Here is a 23,568-nt window from a genome sequence, read left to right as displayed (position 1 = left end):
TGACATCCAAAACCCAAGCAGCAGTTCTCTGTGGGTCATGACCCCTTGGGGGAGTCACATATCAGACATCCTACATATCGGATTCATAACATTACGATTCATAACAGTAGCAAAATTACAGTTGTGAAGTAGCAATGAAATAACTTTATGGTTGGGGGGGTCGCCATAATATGAGGAACTGTATTAAGGGGTCGCAGCATTAGGAAGGTTGAGAATCACTGCTTTCGTCGAGTCTATCCTGAGCATTCCAGCTTGCCTCCTCCCACGTGCCAGCTGCTCTCCCTGCACTGGGAGTGCCCAAAATGTAGAGACCAAGCCCTACTCCCACTCCAGGCTCTTGAGCCCCCACCCCCACCCCACCCTGGCCAGGCTCCATGAAAGAAGGAGCTGGAAAGGTTGACAGGACCCTATCTGGCTGCCTTTTGGATGGGGATAAATGAGAAGGAGACTTTAAGGACATAATCCCTCATAGGAAGGACAGACCAGCCACTCCGCTAAAACCCAGGTCGGATCTCCGGCATCCATAGCCCAGGTAGGCCCCTTCCTGAAAAGGGTTCAGAGAGCATGCGCCCAGGAATTCCCGTGCCCTTCTCTCCCAGAGACCAAGGGAGGGGCAGAGAGACCAGGAGGAAGCTTGTAAATGGCTTTGAAGATGAAACAGGCCCGTGGCCCAGGATTGTTGACACAGCCACACCAGGAGGCAAGCGAACTGGAGCTTAAGAGGCCAGGCGCTGCCAAGCCAATAAAACACAGCTATTGTCTCTTCTTGGCCTCTTTTAACGCCAGCTGCTGTGGGCATATAAAAGGTCCTTCAGTGACCCAGGGAGCACACGGCCTCGGCTCCATCCACTGTCAGCTTCTCTCCTCTTTGCACGTGTCCTTTCCTCCACCATGACCTGTGGCTTTCGAACTGGAACCTTCAGCTGCGCCTCAGCCTGCGGGCCCCGGCCTGGACGCTGCTGCATCTCTGCAGCTCCCTACCGCGGCATCTCCTGCTACCGCGGACTCTCAGGGGGCTTCGGCAGCCACAGCGTCTGCGGGGCCTTCCGCTCCGGCTCCTGTGGACGCAGCTTCGGATACCGCTCTGGAGGCGTCTGCGGGCCCACACCCCCCTGCATCACCACAGTCTCCGTCAATGAGAGCCTGCTCACACCCCTCAACCTGGAGATCGACCCCAATGCTCAGTGTGTGAAGCATGAGGAGAAGGAACAGATCAAGTGTCTCAACAGCAAGTTTGCCGCCTTCATCGACAAGGTGGGTGTCCTGGACCAGCCCCCTCCTGGAGCCCACCATAGGCATGGCGGAGGTGAGGTTTTGAGGGGAAATCAGAGTACAAACCCATAGAACCCCCAAGGCCAAAGTGTCACAGACAGAAAGAGACTGGAAGCAGTACCTTCCAGTCTGATATGGGGAAACCAGTTGAAAGCAAAACTGGGAGCTGGACCTACAGAAGCCAGGCACAGCCTCACCTCACAGCTCACCCAGAGCTGCCCTCGGGACTCTCCGGTGTGTGAGACCAAGTAGATGCTCATGCGGGAAGCTGGGTGTCCTCTCCACGTCGAGAGTAGAAAGAGTGACCGCGAAGACTGCCTGGAAGTTCCTCTCACAGAGCTGTTTTAATCCCATGGAGCACCTGGGCCAGGGTACTTTGTGTAAGCGACTAGACCAGCATGAAGGCCTGAGGTGCAGCCACAGGCCCCATCCCCAGAGCCTTCTGGGAAGGAGTCTGTGTGTGGTCCGGGCTCCACAGACCCCAGCCTGCAGCCTTCTTCACAGAATCCAGGCAGCCATATGCAACTGAAGTGTGAGCACAGGGAGAGGAAGGCTCCAGGAGGGAGCAGCTCTGGGCTGGGGAGAGCTGTCCAGAGCTGGCACACACAAGACACGACAGCTAGCTCGGGAAAGAACTTACCAGGCATATAGCAAGGTTATTAGGCAAAGGCGTCTATGTCTGGAAATGGACCAACCTGGGGGGAGGGGGGGAGATGGGGGTAATATGTAGCTTGGGGCCCAATAATCTGTAATTATAGGGGTGGGACATGGCCCCTGCAGATCAAGGGTCTCTCTCCAGAGTCAGCCATGTTCCCTGGCTCGACTCCTGAGTGCAAGGGCGGAACCCAAGACATTCCTGCACTCCCATCCCAGGTGCCTATTATTCTAACCGAGCTGCTGTTGCAGCGTTCCGTAATTGTGGCACACACTCACTTCACTTTCCAGAGTTTCTAGTCTAAGCAGACCCACCGGTCCATCTGCAGGCTGACTGCCACAGCTGCCTTGCTGTGTTATCTTCTCGGGGTAGCATCTCTCTCTACACTTTGTGACAGGTGCTTTAACTGCTCCACTCCGCAGAGAGCTGGGTGCTTTATCCAAGGTTACGTATGGTGACCTTGGGTCACGTGTGACCTTGAGTGTGGTTTAAGCACTTCCCATGACACCAGATGAACTGACTGAAGTCGGCTCTCGAGGAGTTCCAGGAAGTAAACTGATTCAGTCGCAGTGTGGTTATAGAAAGATGACATGCCAAACAGGGAGGACACGGGTTTTCAGGTGCTGTTGCTGTGTGTGTGTGCGCGCGCGCGTGTGTGCGTGTGTATGTGTGTGTGTGTGTGTGTGTGTGTGTGTGTGTGTGTGTGTGTGTGTGTGTGCATGCACACACACAGACATATGCACACATGCATGCATGCATGCATGCGCACCAGCGAGCACCCTTGCCCTCTGATCCTGCAAGAGTCCATTCTCAGACTTTTATTCTGAATGGCAGGTGCGCTTCCTGGAGCAGCAGAACAAGCTGCTGGAGACCAAGTGGCAGTTCTACCAGAACCGCAAGTGCTGTGAGAGCAACGTGGAGCCGCTGTTCGAGGGCTACATCGAGACCCTGAGGAGGGAGGCTGAGTGTGTGGAGGCTGACAGCGGGAGGCTGGCTGCGGAGCTCAACCACGCGCAGGAGGCCATGGAGGGCTACAAGAAGAGGTGAGGGTCACTGGGCAGTCTTTGTAGGAGCTCCCTGGGTACATAGAAACATCTGGCCTGTGGTTGAGATCTCTACCTGCCTAGGTCAGGAAGCCCACCCCTGCCTTGTCCATCAAGGAGCCCCTTTCCCTGCCTTCCTCCAAGCACAGGGTCCCTTTCCTTTGCAAGACAGATTGTCATCAGCCTCCCCCAAGTCGTACAGGCTTCCTTTCTCCATCCAACAAACATCTGGGAAAATCTACATTTCCTGGTCTCCAGAACTAGCCCGTAAGCCTCTGGATGATGTTTGTAGGGTTTCCTTCCTGTTGTCTTCTCCAAAAACTACCGCACCCAGGTAGACACAACAGGAGGCAACTAATCCAGCCAGCGCCGTGCATGGTCCCTGCCCTTGGGGGTTTACAGTCTGCTGGGATGCAGGCATGGCATGGCCACATCTGGAGACTCTCAGTTACATGTGACACAGCCGTGAAAGATGGGCAGGGAGCGTCAGAGAGCTTCTGCTTCTCGAAGGGACGAGCCTTCCTCAGTGGCGCACTCTGGCCACTGCCCCTGGCTCTGAGCAGGCCTTCGTACAGAGTGGCCCCTTGGCTCACTCCAGGAAGAGATAATAAACAGGGTGCTGACCAAGGGCTCAGAGCAAAGGATGAGGAAAAACAGTATTCCTCTCTGCCCAACCCCCCTCTCTTCCTCTCTCTCTCTCACACACACATACACATACATGTGTGTGTGTGTGTGTGTGTGTGTGTGTGTGTGTCTGTGTGTCTGTATGTGTGTGCAAATGCACAGTTTCCGAACACCGCTATCCTGTCTCTACTGAAAAGACCTAATGTTTTCATGGGCGTGTGTCTAGAGCCTGGCCCATCCCACATCCTCTAAAGAGGCCTGGAGTTCAGGCTGCTCTGTAAGTCAGCTTCATGGCCAAGGCCCACGGCCACTTGAACAAGACCTTCTTTCCCTCCTGCCTCAGGTATGAAGAGGAAGTGGCACTCAGAGCCACGGCAGAGAATGAATTTGTGGCCCTGAAGAAGGTGAGCGATTGAAGCTAGTCCCCACCCAGTTCCACCCCGCCCTGTCCCCTCTCAGCAGCCAGATGCCCCCAGCCCAAGGAAGAGGTAGCATTATGGCTCTCTGCAAACCCCACAGGACGTGGACTGTGCCTACCTGCGCAAGTCAGACCTGGAGGCCAATGCGGAGGCGCTGACCCAGGAGATCGACTTCCTGCGGCGGCTATATGAAGAGGTAAGGGTGGTAGCCATGGTAGCACACACAAGGCTTGGAGGGAACCACCAAGCCCACCAAGCCCCCCCCCCATAAGTAACCTAATCTGACACATGAGCCCAGGTTGGAGACTGGAGAGCTTGGGTGGGGGACTGAAGAACCAGGCAGATGAGATAAGCTGTCCATCCAGGGCCACCTAGTCCTTCCTAAACCAACAGGTTTAGGTCTTACTGACCCTAAGGCTGGTCTAGAGAATATCAGGCCCCAGGGCATAGTCTGTCCCTAAGGAACCATCTGGATACAGCCTGGGCTTGCTGGGTCTAAGCAACTCCCCAAGCAAGAATTTGAGAAATTCTTGGCTGCCTCAAAGGGAACTTACAAACAGAAAGCTGTCACTTCTTTGGGGGGCAGTCGTTTTCCTACAAGTATGGCTGGCAGGCTCCAAGAGAGCCATGGGGGTTGGGGGAACGGCAGGTGAGGAAAAGCCCAGAGAACCTGACTATCTTCCTTCTCTCTCCTCCCACAGGAGACCCGAATCCTCCACGCCCACATCTCAGACACCTCCGTCATCGTCAAGATGGACAACAGCCGGGACCTGAACATGGACTGCATCGTGGCTGAGATCAAGGCTCAGTATGATGACATTGCCACCCGCAGCCGGGCAGAGGCCGAGTCCTGGTACCGCACCAAGGTGAGTGGTGACACACCTGTCCTTAGACACTACAGTGGGAAGGACTCCAGGATCTATCAGAAAAGGTTTCATGCACCCCAAGGATCGCAAGAAGATTGCAGACAGCTCTCAGGGGGAGGAGGCAGCCCCGGCTGAGCACTGTGCTGCTGTGCATCTTGCACATCTTGCACACTCAGTGGTGGTGTGCCCACTGGGTTGATGTTGCATCCTGTGCCTCATGGGCATCTCTGCTTCTCCCATCCCCAGTGTGAGGAGATGAAGGCCACAGTGATCCGTCATGGGGAGACCCTGCGTCACACCAGGGAGGAGATCAATGAGCTGAATCGCATCATCCAGAGGCTGACAGCCGAGATTGAGAACGCCAAGTGCCAGGTATGTAGGGGTCAGCTGTGCTGAGACCAGGGAGGCTGGGTGCCTCCTCAGTGCCATAGGGCCAGCATGTGCCCTGCTTGGACCTTACCATTTAGTATACCTCCTGTGCATGTGAATAGAATCCTGACCACAGTCACTCAGGTTGGTCCATGTGAACAAGGCAATAGGCTGCTTCTAGAATGTTCCCAACTGGCGGGAAAGACTGGACAACATGCTGATAATGGAAAGAGACCCAGGGACCACAGGTGATCTCATTCTCTTCTGTGTCCTCAGAACACCAAGCTGGAGGCCGCAGTGACCCAGTCTGAGCAGCAGGGAGAGGCCGCCCTCACCGATGCCCGTTGCAAGCTGGCTGAGCTGGAGGCTGCCCTGCAGAAGGCCAAGCAGGACATGGCCTGCCTGCTCAAGGAGTACCAGGAGGTGATGAACTCCAAGCTGGGGCTGGACATCGAGATCGCCACCTACAGGCGCCTGCTGGAGGGCGAGGAGCAGAGGTGGGTCCCTCACACACTCCACTACCTCAGGAACTTCCCCTGCTTTGTCTGTCTGTCTCCCACCCTGCGCATCTCAGTTTCAGCCCCAAGAAGCAGCATAAGCTAGAGCCATTACTGACTGGAGCCCGGTGTTCTTGAATTGGCCTTGGGTGGCCCTCATGACACAAACCATTGCCACCACAGAGCCAGAGCTCCAGCCATCATAGGACCCTGCTAAGACCAGAACCAAAGTGCCCTACCTCTGGGTCAGAACTCCCTTGGGTCTTCCAAGATGGGCACCTTGCCTATAGGTCCATAAGGCTTTGCCCTGGGTTAGGGCTGCTGGCCAACTTCTGCCCTTGGGCTGTATGCCCAGGAGAACGCCTTTGTTACTGTGCATTGCTGGACAGAGGTGGGGGAGCTCCTCCAGCTCACAGTTTCGGGGGATCTGGTCCCATCCTAGCAAGGAGACCATGGCAAGGCAGTTCCATTCACAGCTGTGGAAGTATGTAGTGAGGCTGTCCACACAGCAGCAGACCAGGCAGGATCAAGAGCCAGAGACCAGGGTGGAGCCTTTGAAGTCTCACTTCTGGTGACCTACTTTCTCCAGCTCAACCTCACCTCCCAAAGTTCCACAGCCTCCCAAAACAGCACCGGCAGTCAGAGCCTGTGGGGGCCATTTCTTCCTAAAGCTGGGCCTAGCCAAGTCTGTCAGGGACTTGTTGGGGCTACACATTGCTGAGTCAGCCGAATGAAGGCAAGTGAGACTTGAAACCATTCTGACGTCTGCTCAATATAGTGCGCCCCGCATGGCCACAACCACCACAGAGACACCTTTGTCTAAGTGGCAGGAAGTTAAATATGAATGGGAATGTGGCATCTGAGGGAAACCTGACGACATCTCATTCTGTCTCCTCTCTCTTCTCTGCCTTTCCTCCACTCAGGCTGTGCGAAGGTGTTGGAGCTGTGAATGTCTGTAAGTATAATGATCCTGAAAGGAAACTGTAGGCTTGGGCATCAGCAAGGGTTCCCCAGTGTGGTATACAGACACTGGGCAAATATCACTCATAACTCCTGTCAAGGGGACTAGGTTGCTCATGCAGAAAGAGAGACTGAGGTCAGCCCCCAGAATGGCTAGTGTGGGAAAGGGGGAAGATATCACCCCCAGGGACCCCAGAAGTCACTTAGTATGGTGTCTGCCTTGTAGCAGCGAGGGAGTCCACAACAGGAGTTACAGCGCAGAAACAGGCCCGTAACTCAGGTCTCCCGGGTCCCACCCACAGGCCTCCCTGCACAGCTTACAAACTAGAACTGAAGGCTCTTTGTGGCCTTCCCTGAAGGGCCAGAGCAACCACACTGACCAAGGGATGGGTGACTAGCTGGGGTGGCCACCAGCCAGGCTTCAAGGCCCCTCCCTTGTTCCCACAGGTGTCAGCAGCTCCCGTGGTGGAGTTGTGTGCGGAGACCTGTGTGTGTCTGGCTCACGGCCAGTGACAGGCAGCGTCTGCAGCGCCCCGTGCAGCGGGAATGTGGCGGTGAGCACTGGCATGTGTGCGCCCTGTGGAAGCGGCTCCTGTTACCAGGGGAGGTGTTAGGAGTCAAGAGGGAGCAGGGAGTGGCCTGCCCCAAGGTCTGCTGCCCTTGTGTTCTGAGAATACAGTCCCTACCCCCAGCAGCTGCCCCTCTGTCCAGCTACCTACTGCTGGCTGTGATAGATCAGCCCCCTGCCTCAGCTGCGGCCCTGGAGGTGCCCGGTCCTGCTTCCTGTGCCTCCAACCTCTAGGCTATGTTATGCAATAAACTGTGCCTACTCTCAGAGTGTGTAAGGTGTCGTGCTTTCTTGGGGTAAGCTCGCACTGTCATCTGGGGAGCACTGGCTTGGTGATATGGCCGAAGGACTGAGCCCACTGGGGCCTGTCCCTGTGGTAGACATTTACAGGGCCTGTTCCCAAACAGAATTGTCTCCCCATCCCCACCAGGCAGAGCTCAAAGCTCAGGTTGCCTGTACTACACCTACTAGGCCGTGTGGCTTTGGGGGCATGCTCTCAGTGCTGCCCACCAAAGGCAGATGTGACCCCTGACACCCGTTTCCCCCATACATACATGTCCTTTCTTCATTCCCAGAGGCCTTCTCAGTCAATCCCTGCGGTTGGTACAGCAAGACGATAGAATTCCCTCCTCCAAATAGTCCTTAAGGAAACCAGAGGCCACAGGCTCTGCTGAAGGCAGGGTTGCATGTCTGTCTGTCTGCCTGCCTGTCTGTCTATCTGCCTGTCTTCCCATCCATCAGTCTGTGTGTGGATATGGAGGGGTGGGGGGTAATCTTTCTGTCTGTCCATCCATCCATTTGTGTGTGGATGTGGGGAGGCTCGGGGCGGGGGCGGGGGGGCGGTAATCTACCTGTCTGTCTGTCCACTCATCCATCTGTGCATGGGTATGAGGGTGCTGGGGGTATCTGTCTATCTGTCTGTCTGTCTACCCATCCATCTGTCTGTGTGTGGGTGTGAGGGATTGGGGGTAGGTGTCTGTCTGTCAGTCAGTCCATTCATGGGGAGGGCATGTGTATCTGTGTGTCTGTCCTCTCTCTCTCTCTCTCTCTCTCTCTCTGTGTGTGTGTGTGTGGTCCTAACCCCCTTCCACCTACACACCACTTTCTTCTCCCCCATATGTTCACTCCTTGCATCCTAACACCACACACACATCACAGCAACAACTATCAGAAGTGCCGCCAGGACCGCTTTGTGTCGCTCCGGTCCCCACTGCCTGCTGCCATGGCCACCTCACTGCCTTGCTCCCTGTACCTCCGTGACTCATCCCCAGCACTAGGGTGGCCACTCTGTTCTTCTTGGCCTGACCTCACTGGTCCTGGGAATGCTCCAGAATAGAAGACCCAGAAGAGTTCTGAGCCCAGGCTAGAGGAATCAGAGCTAAAATATCCTCCACCCCCACGCACCCACCCCTGCCGCCCTCCCCACTCCCCCTTCCTCAGCCCTGCCTCTGCCCATGACCTCCTCCCCACCTAGCCACACCCTCTTGAAACATGCCCTACCTCCTCACTGTTTAGGTCTCAGGCCCCCTGGGATCCACAGCTGTCACCTTCTCTCCTCCACTCTGTGGCCCCTGAGTGTCAGGTCTCCAGCCTGTTTCTCCTGCCTCATAGGGTCTCACTCCTCCCATGGACATCACTCATTGGCTCACACCCCTGACCCTGCAGCCTCACCTTGAGCACTCAGGGCCCCTCTACCTTGCACCCTGGCCCTGGACCACTGTACCAGCCTCCACCTCAGCTCCCACTATGCTCAAGGTCCTACCTGGTTAATCCCGAGGCTGTGCTCAGAATCCTGAGGCCTTCACTGGCCTCACTGCTCAGCAGCAGGCTCCATGCCCCAACCCCACATGATCCCTCTCCCACAGCCATGGCCCTGAATTCTGCCTCTCCTGGCTTCTTCCTGCCCTTCCCCACATCTTTCTCCTCTCTACTTTGTCCAGAGCTGTAGGGTTTTTTTGTTGTTGTTGTTTTGTTTTGTTTTTACTCTTTGCTGTTTGGAGGCCAGCTACCCAGCTACCAAATAATCACACAGAGACTTACTATTACTTATAAATGCCTGGCCTTAACTTGGCTTGTTTCTAACCAGCCTTTCTTAAATTAACCCATCTACCTTTTGCCTCTGGGATTTTACCTTTCTCTATTTCTGTATATCTTTTTTTCTGCTTTTTATTCCATGTCTGGCTGTGTGGCTGGCCCCTGGCATCTTCCTCTCCTCCTTTTCTCCTCTTCTCGCTCCTCCTCATCTCTCTTCTCTATTTATTCTCTCCTCTTGGCAGCCCTACCTATCCTTTCTCCTGCCTTGCTATTGGCCATTCAGCTCTTTATTAGACCAATCAGATGTTTTAGGCAGACAAAGTAACACAGCTTCACAGAGTTAAACAAATGCAACATAAAAGAATGCAACACATTTTTGCATCATTGAACAAATATTCCACAGCATAAATGCATGCAACATATCTTTAACTAATATTCTACAACAAAGAGCAGCACCCTTTGAGGCCACAGTCCTGTCCAGCATCCCTCCTGGCCCAGGCTGCCCTTGAATTCACAGCTCTCCAAAGTACTTGCTTCTCTCCCTCCTACCACAAAACCATACAACAAATGCTCGTGTCTTTCAACAAGCTTAGAATTATTGAATAGCAGTAAATTAATTAGCTATATAAGTATTCTTGACTGCAATTTATCTGGTAATTCTGATCCCACTAAATAGTATGGCCACTGGCAATCACAATTGGTTGGTTAGTTGACTGGTTTTTTTGAGACAGGCTCTCCTGTCATCCAGATGGGTCTCCAACTCACTGTGTAGCCAAAGTTGGCCTTGAACTCCTGATGCTCCTGCCCCCACTTCCTGAGTGGAATATATATATATATATATATATATATATATATATATATATATATATATATACACACACACATATCACCAACCCCCAGCTTCAGATTCTTTTTATTCCGATAATAGTTATTAATGTCACTCCTCAGATGACACACACATTCACACAGTAATACATATGTCAGTGACAGAGGGGCTACCAGACAGTTCAAGAGGCCACAGACCTCACCGAGATCTCACTGAGCACAGAGAACTAACACATGTGCAGATGGCCATGGGCCATTAGGTAAGAAAGTCAGCTGGAGAGATGTTAGAGGTGCAGAGCCAGGCCTACCTGCCACCAGTACAGTCAGGTGAGCTCCGAGGTCAGGTCTGCATGGACAGAATGGCCTTCACTGTTCTTAGTGTGTTGGGTAAGTTCACAGGCCTGGTTTTTCCGATATAGTTTTAATCTGCTCATGTGTCCATGTGTTTCCATCTACTCTGATAAGTTTGTGGGTGACACTTTGTAGCTTACGTAAATGAGATTTATCAGTGTGTGCCTCATGTCAGATACGAGACAGTTGATGGTGTCTTCACACACACACAAGATGCAGAGTGTTTCAGATAGAGCCAACTGCTGTTTGATAAAATGGAATCACCCATTGCAAGACTCAGTTCAAAAGCCATCGTTTTACATAATTCGGAGCAAGGTGAAGCTTCCTCACACCACACAGCAGTAGGAACCTCCACAGAACACGAGCCCCATCTACCATGGCTCTCTCTGCCCTCCAAGTGACCTCAGGCTATCTAGAAGAGTATACTAGCCCCCCCCAACACACATTCTGGCTCTGACCCCCACTTAATATCTTTCAGGTCTCCTGGTCCCTTCACTTGCTCCCCACGGGGCCTCGGGTGTCCTTGTCACCCAGCAAGTGCTAGGACAGAAGCTCTGTGGGGCTCTTGCAGTTCTTCCCTTCTTGGAAGCTGCTCTGGGACACTGATACTTCTTCCCAAGGACTTAAGGGGGTGACATTAAGGACAGGCAACCTCAGGGGGCGCATCACAGTGTAGCACAGGGAGAACTCAGAGGGTCACCTTCTTCCTACCCTCTCCAAGGCTGACACTGTAATGTGGTGACATATTGTGTACCCTAATAAACCTGCCTGAGGATCAGAGGACAGAGCCAGCCACTAGATTGGACATAAAGGTATGTGGGGAGGGGGCAGAGATCCTCTGGATCTCTGTTAGTTCAAGGTCACATTGGAAACAGAGCCAGGCAGTGGTGGCACACGCCTTTAATCCCAGTACTGGGAAGCACACATGCCTTTAATCCCAGGAAGTGATGTCTGGGCAGAGAAAGGTGCATAAGGTGTGAGGAAGCAGGAACTCACTCTCCTTAGGCTGAGGATTTCGTAGAGGTAAGAACTAGCGGCTGGCTGCTCCGCTTCTCTGATATTTCAGCTTTTACCCTGGTATCTGACTCTAGGTTTTCATTTAAAGGACATTTAGAAATTCAAGCAGCACGTAGTCTCAGCTTTTAGACCCAATGATGAGTCTCCAGGCTTGCCTCCCTGTCACAATAGTCACCTACTATGTGGCTTTTCCTGGGGAGACAAATGTCTGCATATTCACCTAGATAGGGCACTGATGAAAAGCAAAACAAAAAAAGCAATGTTTCTAAGTAAGTCTATTTGAAGAACCAATGAGTGTGTGGAGATCCACACACACAGAAGGGTGAGTGACTGAAAGGCAGCTGCATCATGAAGGAGCCCACCCACCCAGCGTGGGCGGTGCTCACACACACACACACACAGAGTGGCATCCTGGAGCTCGGGCAAGCTCCCTGTCAGTTCCACCTTTATGGCCTTGGGCAGGGCCTGTGAATCTGGGGAGCCTCCTGAGCCTGGGTCTTCACTGTCTTCCTTGGTCTTATGAGCCTCCCTCCTCCTTCCCGGAGGAGCTTTTGAGTTTGGAGGGAACAAAGGACTCTGCAGAGCCCTGGGTGTTAGGGCTGGGAGAAAAAGGAAGTGGGCGGGAGGATCACTAGCCAGAGTCAGAAGCAATGCTGGAATTGAGACCTTAAGGAGAAGCAGGGGTCTCCGTCAGAATCACCCAAGAAGTACAGTCCCTGTGTTCACTCAGGTAAAGAGAAGAAGAGTTAAAGATGGCTGTCTTGTGCCAGCTTGGGTGGCACACACTTGTAATCCCAGCACTCAGGAAGCTGAGGCAGGAGGGTTGTTATGAGTTTGAGACTAGCCTGGGCCACAGTGTGAGAGACTCTGTAAAGAAAGGAAGGGAGGAAACTAGTGGAAACAAATGAACTGTGAACCAATAGCTGAGGAGCCCCCATGGAACTAGACCTCTGGATAAGTGAAACGGTTGATTAGTTTGAACTCTTTGGGAGGTCCCCAGGCAGTGGAACCGGGACCTGTCCTTTGTGCATGAGCCAGCTTTTTGGAACCTAGTGCCTATGCTGAGACACTTTGCTCAGCTTCGGTGAAGGGAGGAGGGGATTGGGCCTGCCTCAACTGAATGTACCAGGCTCTGTTGACTCCCCAGGAAGATCTTGCCTTGGAGGTGGGAATGGAGGGGTATGGGGGGTAAGACTGGTGGGTGGGAGGAGGGAGGACAGGGGAATCTGTGGCTGATATGTAAAATGAATAGAAAAATCTCCTAATAAAAAAATTAAAATTAAAAAAAAAGAAAGGGATGGAGGGAGGGAGGGAGGGAGGGAGGGAGGGAGGGAGGGAGGGAGGAACACTGGAGAGAGAGGGGGGTTTTGTCCCAGTCCCTGAAGCTTGTTTTAAAGGAAAAAGTTATTGTCTGTGAGGAACTATCCAGGCAGACAGGTATGTGGCAGGCACGGAGTATCAGCTGAAGAGGGAACAGACAATCCATGGGCTCAGGGAGGCTGGGGACTGGTTTGCAGGATGCCCTGGAAGCTTCAAGTGAACCAATCTGCTTTCCACTCCGCTCTCTGGCCCCAGCCCCACCCCAGCCTCCACCCACGAAAAGCTTCCTCATACAGAGAAATTTCTCGTTCCTGTCATCTTTGCCCATCGTCTTGCTGGGTCAATGGCGACCAGGCTTTCCAGCATCTCTAATGAAGAATGGGAATGCCCTGGCAGAGCCTCTGTGCTGACATGCTTGAGATGAGATGGCTCAGGTAGTGGACAGTATCAAAATAACTGTCCCTTGGTTCCTGCTCTGCTCTGTGCATTAGCCGGAGTGCCTGAGCATCCTGTGGGCTGGCAACATCACCCCAATCATCACACAGGTCAGAAGTTCTCAACCTGTGGGTTGTGACCCCCTTGGGGCAGGTGAGTAACCCTTTCCCAGGAGCTGCCTGAGACCATTGGAAAACACAGATTTTTACATTATGATTCATAACAGTAACAAAATTATAGCTATGAAATAGCAATGAAAATAATTTTATGGTTGGGGGTCACCACAGCATGAAGAACTGTATTAAAGGGTCACAGCATTAGGAAAGTTGAGAACTGCTGACGTAGGTGAACTATATGGGGTCTGGAAGTGAGGGCCCTCAACTACATGTACTGGTTGCCAACCCTGTGACAAGAGCCTGGGCATCCTGGCCTTTTTCTACCACCCCACTCCACCTTCTCAGTTGGATGGCGAGGGATGCTGTATCACACGCTATTAGCAGAGCTGTTAAGGTTGGAGCCTGCCCTGGAAGCTCTGGTATGCCAAGTTTGGCCACCTAAATATCTGGCTCTGGGTTTTTTATTAATAAAAACCGTTTAATAATTTGTCTTATACACAGTGGAAAACAGAAGATCTACCCAAGAATGCTACATTTGGAAGAGGAACAAACAGTCCAGTGACCACCCCCGGTCCATCTTTGGGATCCTGGCATGAGGTTTAGGTTTAAATCGACAGCTAGAGGCATGCGTAACTAAGCAGTGTTGGCGGGGGTACCGTCCTACCGTCTGACCCTGCTGCAGTCTCTCCCACAATCTGTCCAACAAGTTGTCAGAATTCCTCAGGGTTGGCGCCCAGCTTGAGTACTTCACTTATCTGAACATGAGATTCCTGGGAAATCCCTATTGCTCTGGAAACACTGTTTCAATAGCCTGAAAAGGAGGGACACAAGTCTCTGTAGTATATCTTCAGGCCTGCTGGAATGTTTCCAATGCCATCATAGCAACAGTAACAAAAAGGATGAAGCCCTTGTCCCAGCATCGTTTAATGCTACACAATGTCCAACAATTTATGTCTTTTCCAGTTCATCCTCCTGAGGAGACTGTCTTCAAATATGGCTCCCAACAATTCTATCCTTCTCTGAGCACAGCCATTCAAACCACAGAAAGGGTTCAAGACCCAGCCTCTTGACTTGGGGCTGGTCCCTACGGTCTCTTTACCAGGGAGGGCCCCTCCAGGCTTCTGCGCCCTGGCCTTGTGAGAACAGGAAGCCATGAAGAAGAAGAAAGGGCCCTGACCATCCTGCCAGCTGAGCTGGCAGCACCAAATGTCAACCGTTTCAGCGAAGGCATTTAGGGCTCTCCAGCCACCTGAAGCCAGCATCATAAAGGAAAACAGGTACCTGACCCCACAAAAAAAATAGTGTTTTAAACAACTGCCTTTGGGAAGTTTAGTTATGATATAAGGGCTAAGTACAGAGAATGTGGTACCTGGTAATGAGGTACTGTTGTAACAAAGTCAAGAACCTGTGGCTTTGGGGCTAGGCCTCAGGCTGAGCTTGAGTGTCCTCAGGAAGATATGTGGGGAAGAACTAATTACAGTGAGATAATGGATGTTAATACTGGGGGGCAGAGAGGATGCTCCGAGTGTCTGTGTGCGTTTCTGTGTTCTCTCTCTCTCTCTCTCTCTCTCTCTCTCTCTCTCTCTCTCTCTGAATGGAAACAAGGGCATCACACATGCAAAGTGTATTAGACCTTTTGACACCATAGCATAAATGTCTCAGAGAAACTATGTGAAAGAGGAAAGCATTACTTTGGCTAAATGTTGCGGGCTTTTCCCTCTGTCACTGAGAACATGTTGGGGGAGCAGAACTGCTCTTTTCACTGTGGCCAGTGAACAGAGAACTCACAGACTTCCTCCTTTTCTCCCTTGTCATACCCAGTCCTCTAGATTGTGGGACAATGCCCCCCCAATTCAGAGGGTGTCTGCTCCCCTTTAATTAGTTTCCTCTGGAAACCCCTTCACAGACACAACCAGAGGTGTGCTTTGCAAATACCCTAGGTCATTCTCCATCCAATGGACTGAAAATCAAGGTTAGCCACACCACCGGGCAGGCCCAGCCATGTCTGTCACTACAGCTCCTGTATTTATTGTTTAACTGTTTACTAGCCACCCCTCATTCCCCTAGTCCTCCGCTGTAGTTAATAATTATTTGTGATAATTTCCTCTGCTCCCGTTATTACCTTCCCATTTGAGCCTCGCTGATATATTCTAGCTGACAACCCTTACCTAAGCTCTCAGCTGGCAGCCAGGACCAGGACCAGCCTTACCAGAGAGGCCCTGAGAACCTCTCTCGAACAGTACCCAGAAAGATGCCAGGTAAAGAGGAAGAGCTCCCCTGCCAGCCCACAGGGTCAGGAGGAAGCAGGGGGTGTGTGGAAGTTGTGTTTGAAGCCTTCCTGGCTGGGATCATAACTCAGTGGGAGAGCACTTGGTCAACATGTACAAAGACATGGGTTTGGTCCTCGGCACTAGGGAAAATACATTTATTTTAAATTTTAAAAAAGACGCCTCTCTGGAGAGATTTGCCGTGTGCCATCACTGTGTGACCCTCTTCCCACAAAAATGTAGGCACCATCGTCTCATTTTACAGGTGAAGAGCCAAAGTCTGGTGAGGATGAGAGACCTGCCCTTTGAGATGGAACTGGACTGCTGATCCGATAGAGCTTCTAGAAACAAAGCCTTTCCCCTTCTCCTCAGAGAGCCAAGAGCCACCCTAGGAATGGCGTGACCCCTCCTCACCCTCCAGCAAAGGAAATGGACACTCAGGATGGAAGCAACTTGTTCATTCACCCACACAACAGGTGACAGCTGATACCAGGTCTTCTGACCCTGACCTACCAGGAGTTCCTCTCCTCCTCTCCTCTGCCCCCCACTACCGTCCTTCCTCAAGCACGGCACCCCAGAAACGCCCTTCAAGGAAGGGAAGCAAAATGACTGTGGCTGAGAAGCCCCGGGTGACATTTCACCTTGTCTAGAGATATCTTTGCTGATCACAGTAAGGGGAGAGAAATACTGCCTGCATCTAGTGACAGAGGCCAAGGATGCTACAAAATAAAGTGTCCAGGGAGACCTCAGGGACAGTCACCCAGTCCACGATGCACAGTGCTGAGACAGAACACCTCAGGTAGAATACTGACCACCCCACAAGACTCTCTGCCTTGACTCTGCCTTTGCTGTCCCCAAGGCCTGATTTCTCCAAGCGATGGGAGCTGCCTACTGCTGCCTTCGCCTCCTGAAAACACCAGGTGGCTGGGGGGGGGGGGGGGATCCTGAGACCTCTGGCGGTGGCACCTGTCATAGGCAGAACTTTGGAGAGTCTGAGGCGCAGGTTTGATTCGCTGCAATTAGTTTATTGGGAACGCAGAGTGAGACAAAGGCCAAAGTGCAGGCCGCCGCCGCCGAGTCCCTGGTTTGGGGGGAGCGGCTGCCAGGCAGACCCGGAAGGAGATGCTCTGGGTCACGTGGTCTCTCGCTGAGTGACAGGAAAGCCAGCAACCGTGTTGGTCCCTGTCTCCGTGCCCAGGCAAAATCATGCTAGGGACCCGGCGGACAAAGAGGATCCTGGGGCAGCGGATCCTCCAAGATCTTAAGACCAATGAATCCGGCAAAAAACAGAAGGGGAAATAAAAGCAAGAAGCTAGAGAAGGCTACAGGATGAGATGGAGGCGCCGAGGCCACTGTCGCGCTGTGCGGTCACTTCGGGCAGAGTGGGCGGTGGCAGCCGTGCGGCTTCTTCCTAGCACTTCTTACAGCCTCCGCTGCAGGCGCCCGCCCCGGCGCAGGGGGCGCAGGCATTGGGGGTGCCCACCACCACGTTACCGCTGGGGGCGCTGCACACTCTGGTGTTGACAGCAGGGCCAGTACCGGAGACACAGAGATCGCCACAGACGACGCCACCGCGGGAGCTGCTCACGCCTGGAAGCGGGGAGAACACGGGAGACCGCGTCAGGCACGGCCACGGCCAGGCGGCTCTGCAGCAAGCGCGTGTGTTCCCGCCCCCAAAGGCTCGCTCCACCCCGCAGGGAAGGGGAAGGCTGGGATTACTTACACACATTCACGGAGCCAACGCCCTCACACAGCCTGTGGGAGAGGAAAAGGAGGCAGACGTTGTTAGTACACGGAAAGCATGGGGCAGGGGACATCGTGGGCCCTCCTAGGCTCTTGCCCTAGGGAAACGGTGTGTGGGAGAGACCGAGAAACCAGGAACCGGGGGTAAGCCTGGGGGTACTACGTGAGTTCGGAAGGCAAGGCATGTCCTCCATCTCACCACGCTGTTCTCTGTGCACCCTGAGTTTTAGCCTCCCCAGTGGGGTCTAGGTCTCCCCCTGACCCAGAATAATCCATCGCTCCCGTGGGGACAAATAGACCTAGACACGCGTGGGAAAGCACTGGCTGCTGTTGTCCTGTTGGTTCTGAGTTGCGAGTGCATTCCAGGGGACCAGACGTGACCTTCTAAATCCTGTCTGATTGCCATCATGGCAATGTGGGCCTAAAGGAAGCCAGGACTTTTTGCCCCCGTTTCTGGAAACAACGCCTGTCATCACACATGACTCCCTGTGAAGAAATAGGTACTGGAAACCCAGAGCCCGCTTGGAACCACTTACAGCAGCTGTCTCCTTGGGAACTCACAGACTAATGGCAGTGAAGAGCTAAAACTCCAGCCCCACCTGGCCTGTATCTCCTGTCCACTTGGCATTATCTCCCAGAAGGGCACCAAACAGAATTGCCTTGAACAGGCAATGGCCAAGAGCTGGCAAACTCGGCCTCAGATCCCGCAACCGGCCCTCTCTGGTCTCCTGAGTAACTGCTTCTCTCCACCCCATGTGTTGGAGGAGCTATGGTTCCCTTCCCGATGCTCTGCCTATATCTTTCTCCGACGTCCAGATCCCCAGGTCCTATCCCCCTGTGCCTCTGGGCTTCCCAAGCTACGTCACTGTGTTGGGGGGTCTCTTTGTGTAACCACACGGACTTCCAGGGACCAAGTCTGTGTCCCCATGTCCCCGGTACACATGATTCTCCATCTGTGTGCTGCCCTGGGGGCTGGCTACACACAAAAAGCAGCTCTGGATACGACCAATGACTGACCAGGAGACAGAAAGCAAGAGTGCAAGATGAGATCTTGGTTTAGAGTGGGGTCTTTAAGGTCTTGGGTTGTAAGGGGTCCTCCACCACAAGAAGGCAGAATGACCAGAAGTTCTTCCACCAGTATCCAACTCTGACTAGTGAAAACTAACCAAGTTCCTCTGCTGTCCATACCGCACTCCGAACTGCAATGGGAGATCACTTTAGGGCACTCATTGCCAAATATCTAAGCAGGAGGTGGTGGAATCTGCTAGCTACCACAAGCTGCTATTATAAGATAAACCTGAATTCCCAAGGGTGGAGTGGAGCTGGCCAGGGCCAGGTTAGGAAAGAAGATGGGGTCCTGAGAATACATGCAGATCATGATGGGGAAAGAAGAAACATCACCCTAGGAATGGACTCAGCTAGGCCTCAAGGGAGCAAAACTCAGTACTTCCTGTAGACAACCTCAGAGACAGGTCAGCTGAGGAAGTGAGATGGAGCTAGATCAAGGTTAAAGGACTTACACAGATTTCCTATGCTTGTGCAGGATGATGAGATGATGAAGCGAAGATTGATGAGAACCCTAGGTTTGAGGCTCAATGCTGAGGACCCAAGAAGGGTTGGGACAGTCAAGAGCTACTGGACCCACCTGTGCTCCTCGCCCTCCAGCAGGCGCCTGTAGGTGGCGATCTCGATGTCCAGCCCCAGCTTGGAGTTCATCACCTCCTGGTACTCCTTGAGCAGGCAGGCCATGTCCTGCTTGGCCTTCTGCAGGGCAGCCTCCAGCTCAGCCAGCTTGCAGCGGGCATCGGTGAGGGCGGCCTCTCCCTGCTGCTCAGACTGGGTCACTGCAGCCTCCAGCTTGGTGTTCTGAGGACACAGAAGAGAATGAGATCACTTATGGTCCCTGGATTGCTCTATATATTACCTGCATGTATCTAGTCTGCTACCAGCTGGGAAACATCCTTCACCCTCAAATAAGAAATTTTTCTTTATAGATGTGGTTCAATCAGAGTGACCGTGGTCAGGATTCTGTTCACATACACAGGAAGTATACCAAATGGTAAGATCAAGCAGGGCACATGCTGGCCCTATGGCACTGAGGAGGCACCCAGCCTCCCTGGTCTCAGCACAGCTGACCCCTACATACCTGGCACTTGGCGTTCTCAATCTCGGCTGTCAGCCTCTGGTTGATGCGGTTCAGCTCATTGATCTCCTCCCTCGTGCGACGCAGGGTCTCCCCGTGACGGATCACTGTGGCCTTCATCTCCTCACACTGGGGATGGGGGAAGCAGAGATGCCCATGAGGCACAGGATGCAACATCGACCCAGTGTGCACACCACCACTGAGTGTGCAAGATGTGCAAGATGCACAGCAGCACAGTGCTCAGCCAGGGCTGCCTCCTCTACTGAGAGATGTCTGCAATCTTCTTGCGATTCTTGGGGTGCATGAAACATTTTCTGATAGATCCTGGAGTCCTTCCCACTGTAGTGTCTAAGGACAGGTGTGTCACCACTCACCTTGGTGCGGTACCAGGACTCGGCCTCTGCCCGGCTGCGGGTGGCAATGTCATCATACTGAGCCTTGATCTCAGCCACGATGCAGTCCATGTTCAGGTCCCGGCTGTTGTCCATCTTGACGATGACAGAGGTGTCTGAGATGTGGGCATGGAGGATTCGGATCTCCTGCAGGAGGAGGGAACAGCAGTCAAAAGCTTGTTGAAAATTCAGTCTATCCCCACATACCTGTGCAAGCCTCTCAGACCTCCCCTGGTCCACACAGGACTTCACAGCCATGGAATGACTGTCTTCAGTTTACTTGCCAGGCTTTTATCCTGGCTGCTGCCCTCACCTCCTCATACAGTCTCCTCAGGAAGTCAATCTCCTGGGTCAGTGCCTCCACGTTGGCCTCCAGGTCTGATTTGCGCAGATAGGCACAGTCCACATCCTGGGAAAGAGGGGTGTGTGAGCCAGAATCACTTGGTTGATCATTTCCTAAAGTCCTCTCTCTCTTCATACATCCCATGCAACACAGTGGGAAAAGATTCCTGTGTGCAAGTCATCTCAGCCCCCAATTCCCAGCATGCACTTGGCAGCTTCTCAGGACTGGAGAGTCCCTGCCTCTCAGCCACCCAAGACACCTTCCCTCTTCTCGCTCTTTGATCCCATTCTATTCTAAAGAGCTTCCCATTGGCTCCCAGATCAGCCAACTGACCCTGACCTGAACTAGCAAGGCATCAAGAGGGCATCTGGCCACTCCGAGTGACCCTATCATCCTGTACACACTGGCTGAGGTCCTAACACTCTGGTCAGACTGTAGAATGGGATGTAGACCACGATATTTTTCAATGGACCGAATGAAGCCCTGTGGCTGCTGGCACCCCAACTTACACCCTAGAAGCAGGGAAAGGCACACTAAGGTCAATAGGGGCATCAGGGCAGGAACGAACAGACATTCCAAACTGATCCATGGCTCCGTGGCGGTGGAACCACTAGCCCTCCGCTAGTACCAACATTCCAGTTGGCTACCGCCTTCCCAACAGCCCTTTGTCACAGCCCTGGGTATAACATTCGCTGGGACACCTCTCTGAGAATTTTCCCATCTTGATGTGGGAAGGTCACAACCCCTGCAGAGGTTAAGCCTTGGGGTCACCACAAGCATAGTGTGTCCTTCCGGTATCCATGCCTCCCACACCAATGCTACTTGCCTTCTTCAGAGCCACAAACTCATTCTCAGCTGTGGCTCTCAGAGAAACTTCCTCCTCGTACCTAGGACAGAAAAGGGAAAGGAGACAGTGTGAGGAACCCTACACTCCTTGCCAGGGAGTGCCATAGAAGAGCCCTTGCCGCCCCTGGCCCTGCCAGGGCTTTCTGTAGGAAGCTGGGCTGTCTGGGAGTGGAATCAGGCTGTAAAGGAACCTCTCGGTGCTGTTCCGAAGTCACCCCAGGAAGGAAAGGAGGGTTTATCCCCAATCTGGGAGTGGATGGGGTCTTGGGGACTGCAGCTAGCTCCAACCTCCCCTCACTTGAAGGTCAGTCCCAGCCCAGCTGCTGACTAGACCCAGAGTCCAAGGGCTGAGTACCCAAGTCAGGGAGAGAGATGAGCATGGGACCTGGCCCTCCTGCTTCTGTGGGCTGAATCTGCTCAGGGGCCTCAGTGCCGGGGGTGGGGGAATCAAAGTCAGAAAGTGTGGGTGGGGGTCCTGGGACTGTCCTTTCCCAGAGAAGGCAGAGGAGTTGGTCTCAGTCTCCGGAGGGAAGCTGAGGCAAAAGTAAAGGCTGAGGCAGAAGTAGTTCAATGATACTCTCCAATTCTCTCCAGGGAGCATCTGTACAGATACTGCATGGACGGCAAGATCCCACAATGCCCTCAGCCTGGCTAGACTTTTGCTGTCTGTGCCCTGGCTTTTGACATAAGACACATCGTATGCCAGCACCACACCAGGCCTTTTTACCTCTTCTTGTAGCCCTCCATGGTTTCCTGGGCATGGTTGAGCTCAGCAGCCAGCCTCCCGCTGTCAGCCTCCACACACTCAGCCTCCCTCCTCAGGGTCTCGATGTAGCCCTCGAACAGCGGCTCCACGTTGCTCTCACAGCACTTGCGGTTCTGGTAGAACTGCCACTTGGTCTCCAGCAGCTTGTTCTGCTGCTCCAGGAAGCGCACCTGCCATGGGAGTGAGAAGGGGTTCAGGGGCAGATCTGGGGTGATGGTGGAGAGGAGGTGGAGGGCTCTGAGAAGGAGTCCAGCTCTCCATTCCCTTATCTTGGCCCTGCCTCAGCTTTCCCACTTGGAGAGCACAAGGGACCGGTGCAGTGCCCACGCTCACAGATGCAGGTGGCCACTTCGGTGCCCCATGCTGGGCTTGGTACTCTCCTCTGAAACTAGGGAGGCAGGAGCCCCCACAAGCAGAGCACCCACATTCGCATCCCAGGATGAGGCACTGGCATGGAGCCAGGGAGACAGTGTCACAGGCCCTTTGGGGGAGCTAACTAGGCTGGCCTCTGCCCCTCCCCCAGCAGTCCACATCCCTTCCTGTCAGCTCCAGTGCAACTTTCCTCTTTGGGCTGCCCAGAGCACCACGCTGCAGTCCCCTGGACCTCCCTGCAGTCAGCTTGTGTCCAGGGCAGCCTGGCCACCAGCCCTACTTCTCAGGACTGGCAGAAGATCCCTGTGTGTTCTTAGTGTGCCCATCTGGACACACCTGTCCCTTGAAACCAGGAGTTCAATATGAGGTCTTTCTGCCTCCTGTGCCCCTCAGTGTTCAGCCTCGGCCATGCCTATGGTGGGCTCCAGGAAGGGGCTGGTCCAGGACACCCACCTTGTCGATGAAGGCGGCAAACTTGCTGTTGAGACACTTGATCTGTTCCTTCTCCTCATGCTTCACACACTGAGCATTGGGGTCGATCTCCAGGTTGAGGGGTGTGAGCAGGCTCTCATTGACAGAGACTGTGGTGATGCAGGGGGGTGTGGGCCCGCAGACGCCTCCAGAGCGGTATCCGAAGCTGCGTCCACAGGAGCCGGAGCGGAAGGCCCCGCAGATGCTGCGGCTTCCGAAGCCCCCAGAGAGTCCGCGGTAGCAGGAGATGCCGCGGTAGGGAGCTGCGGAGATGCAGCAGCGGCCAGGCCTGGGCCCGCAGGCTGAGGCGCAGCTGAAGGCGCGGCCACCACAGTAGGATCCACAAGTCATGGTTATTTGGGGAGAAGGGAGACTGTGAGACTGGAGACGTCCAAGTGGAGGATACAGTGGACGTGGACTCGGGTGTTTACCTCTTTAGATTCTGTTGGCCTTTTATATACGTGGGGACCCTGACTGTGAGCACGTGGTCTGGAGCAATTAGATGCCTTTATGAGCTTGGCTTGTTTAGCTGCTGCAGCTCCTCCTTAAATGTGCTTAATTGGTGCCCAGTTGCAGCCAGATGTTTATGGTCCTTTACCCTAAACTGTCCAATTTTCTTCTTCAAAGGGCCAGCTCACCTACTCCATCCTCTGCTCATGTGCCCAGTACTCAGAAACAGAGGTGGAGAGACAGGGTAGGTGATTCAGGTTGCCAGGAAAATGGAGAAGGGGCTGAGCTGTTGACTGAACTAGAAAAGGTCGGCACCGCTGTCCGTGGTCCTGACCTAACCGGGCTAGGGAGACCAATGGCATCAGACTGGGGTACTAAGAGGGATTCCTCTCCAGGGTGGCTCT

At 53.5% G+C, this 23,568-nt stretch overlaps 2 protein-coding genes across 2 annotated transcripts; one reads left to right on the top strand and one right to left on the bottom strand.

Annotated features, from left to right (window-relative positions):
- The first annotated feature begins 810 nt into the window (after positions 1-810).
- LOC121824324 (keratin, type II cuticular Hb1-like) lies at positions 811-7,539 on the top strand. The gene is made up of 9 exons (XM_042264935.2): positions 811-1,254; positions 2,762-2,970; positions 3,938-3,998; positions 4,114-4,209; positions 4,715-4,879; positions 5,126-5,251; positions 5,525-5,745; positions 6,669-6,700; positions 7,153-7,539. The coding sequence occupies exons 1-9, from the start codon at positions 892-894 to the stop codon at positions 7,317-7,319; spliced, it is 1,440 nt and encodes a 479-aa protein (XP_042120869.2). The 5' UTR covers positions 811-891; the 3' UTR covers positions 7,320-7,539.
- Positions 7,540-17,046: 9,507 nt separating this feature from the next.
- LOC102907346 (keratin, type II cuticular Hb6) lies at positions 17,047-23,065 on the bottom strand. Its single transcript, XM_042264681.2, has 9 exons — positions 22,697-23,065; positions 21,833-22,041; positions 21,086-21,146; positions 20,230-20,325; positions 19,899-20,063; positions 19,528-19,653; positions 19,027-19,247; positions 17,362-17,393; positions 17,047-17,228 (listed from the first exon to the last, which is right to left on the bottom strand). The coding sequence occupies exons 1-9, from the start codon at positions 23,063-23,065 to the stop codon at positions 17,050-17,052; spliced, it is 1,458 nt and encodes a 485-aa protein (XP_042120615.1). The 3' UTR covers positions 17,047-17,049.
- Between the last annotated feature and the right edge of the window lie 503 nt (positions 23,066-23,568).

The sequence above is a fragment of the Peromyscus maniculatus genome, chromosome 20 (assembly GCF_049852395.1).
Source record: "Peromyscus maniculatus bairdii isolate BWxNUB_F1_BW_parent chromosome 20, HU_Pman_BW_mat_3.1, whole genome shotgun sequence".
In the NCBI taxonomy this organism is placed as follows: domain Eukaryota; kingdom Metazoa; phylum Chordata; class Mammalia; order Rodentia; family Cricetidae; genus Peromyscus; species Peromyscus maniculatus.
Note: the sequence above shows the minus strand (reverse complement) of the source record. Positions and strands in the feature narration are given on the sequence as shown.

Excerpts from the sequence above, each read along its gene's own strand:
- LOC121824324 (XM_042264935.2), top strand. The coding sequence starts at position 892 with ATGACCTGTGGCTTTCGAACTGGAACCTTCAGCTGCGCCTCAGCCTGC. Across the intron at positions 1,255-2,761 it reads TTGCCGCCTTCATCGACAAG|GTGCGCTTCCTGGAGCAGCA; the intron begins GTGGGTGTCCTG and ends TCTGAATGGCAG. Across the intron at positions 3,999-4,113 it reads AATTTGTGGCCCTGAAGAAG|GACGTGGACTGTGCCTACCT; the intron begins GTGAGCGATTGA and ends CAAACCCCACAG.
- LOC102907346 (XM_042264681.2), bottom strand. The coding sequence starts at position 23,065 with ATGACTTGTGGATCCTACTGTGGTGGCCGCGCCTTCAGCTGCGCCTCA. Across the intron at positions 19,248-19,527 it reads TTGAGAACGCCAAGTGCCAG|AACACCAAGCTGGAGGCTGC; the intron begins GTATGTAGGGGT and ends CTGTGTCCTCAG. Across the intron at positions 17,394-19,026 it reads CTGGAGGGCGAGGAGCACAG|GCTGTGTGAGGGCGTTGGCT; the intron begins GTGGGTCCAGTA and ends CCTCTCCCACAG.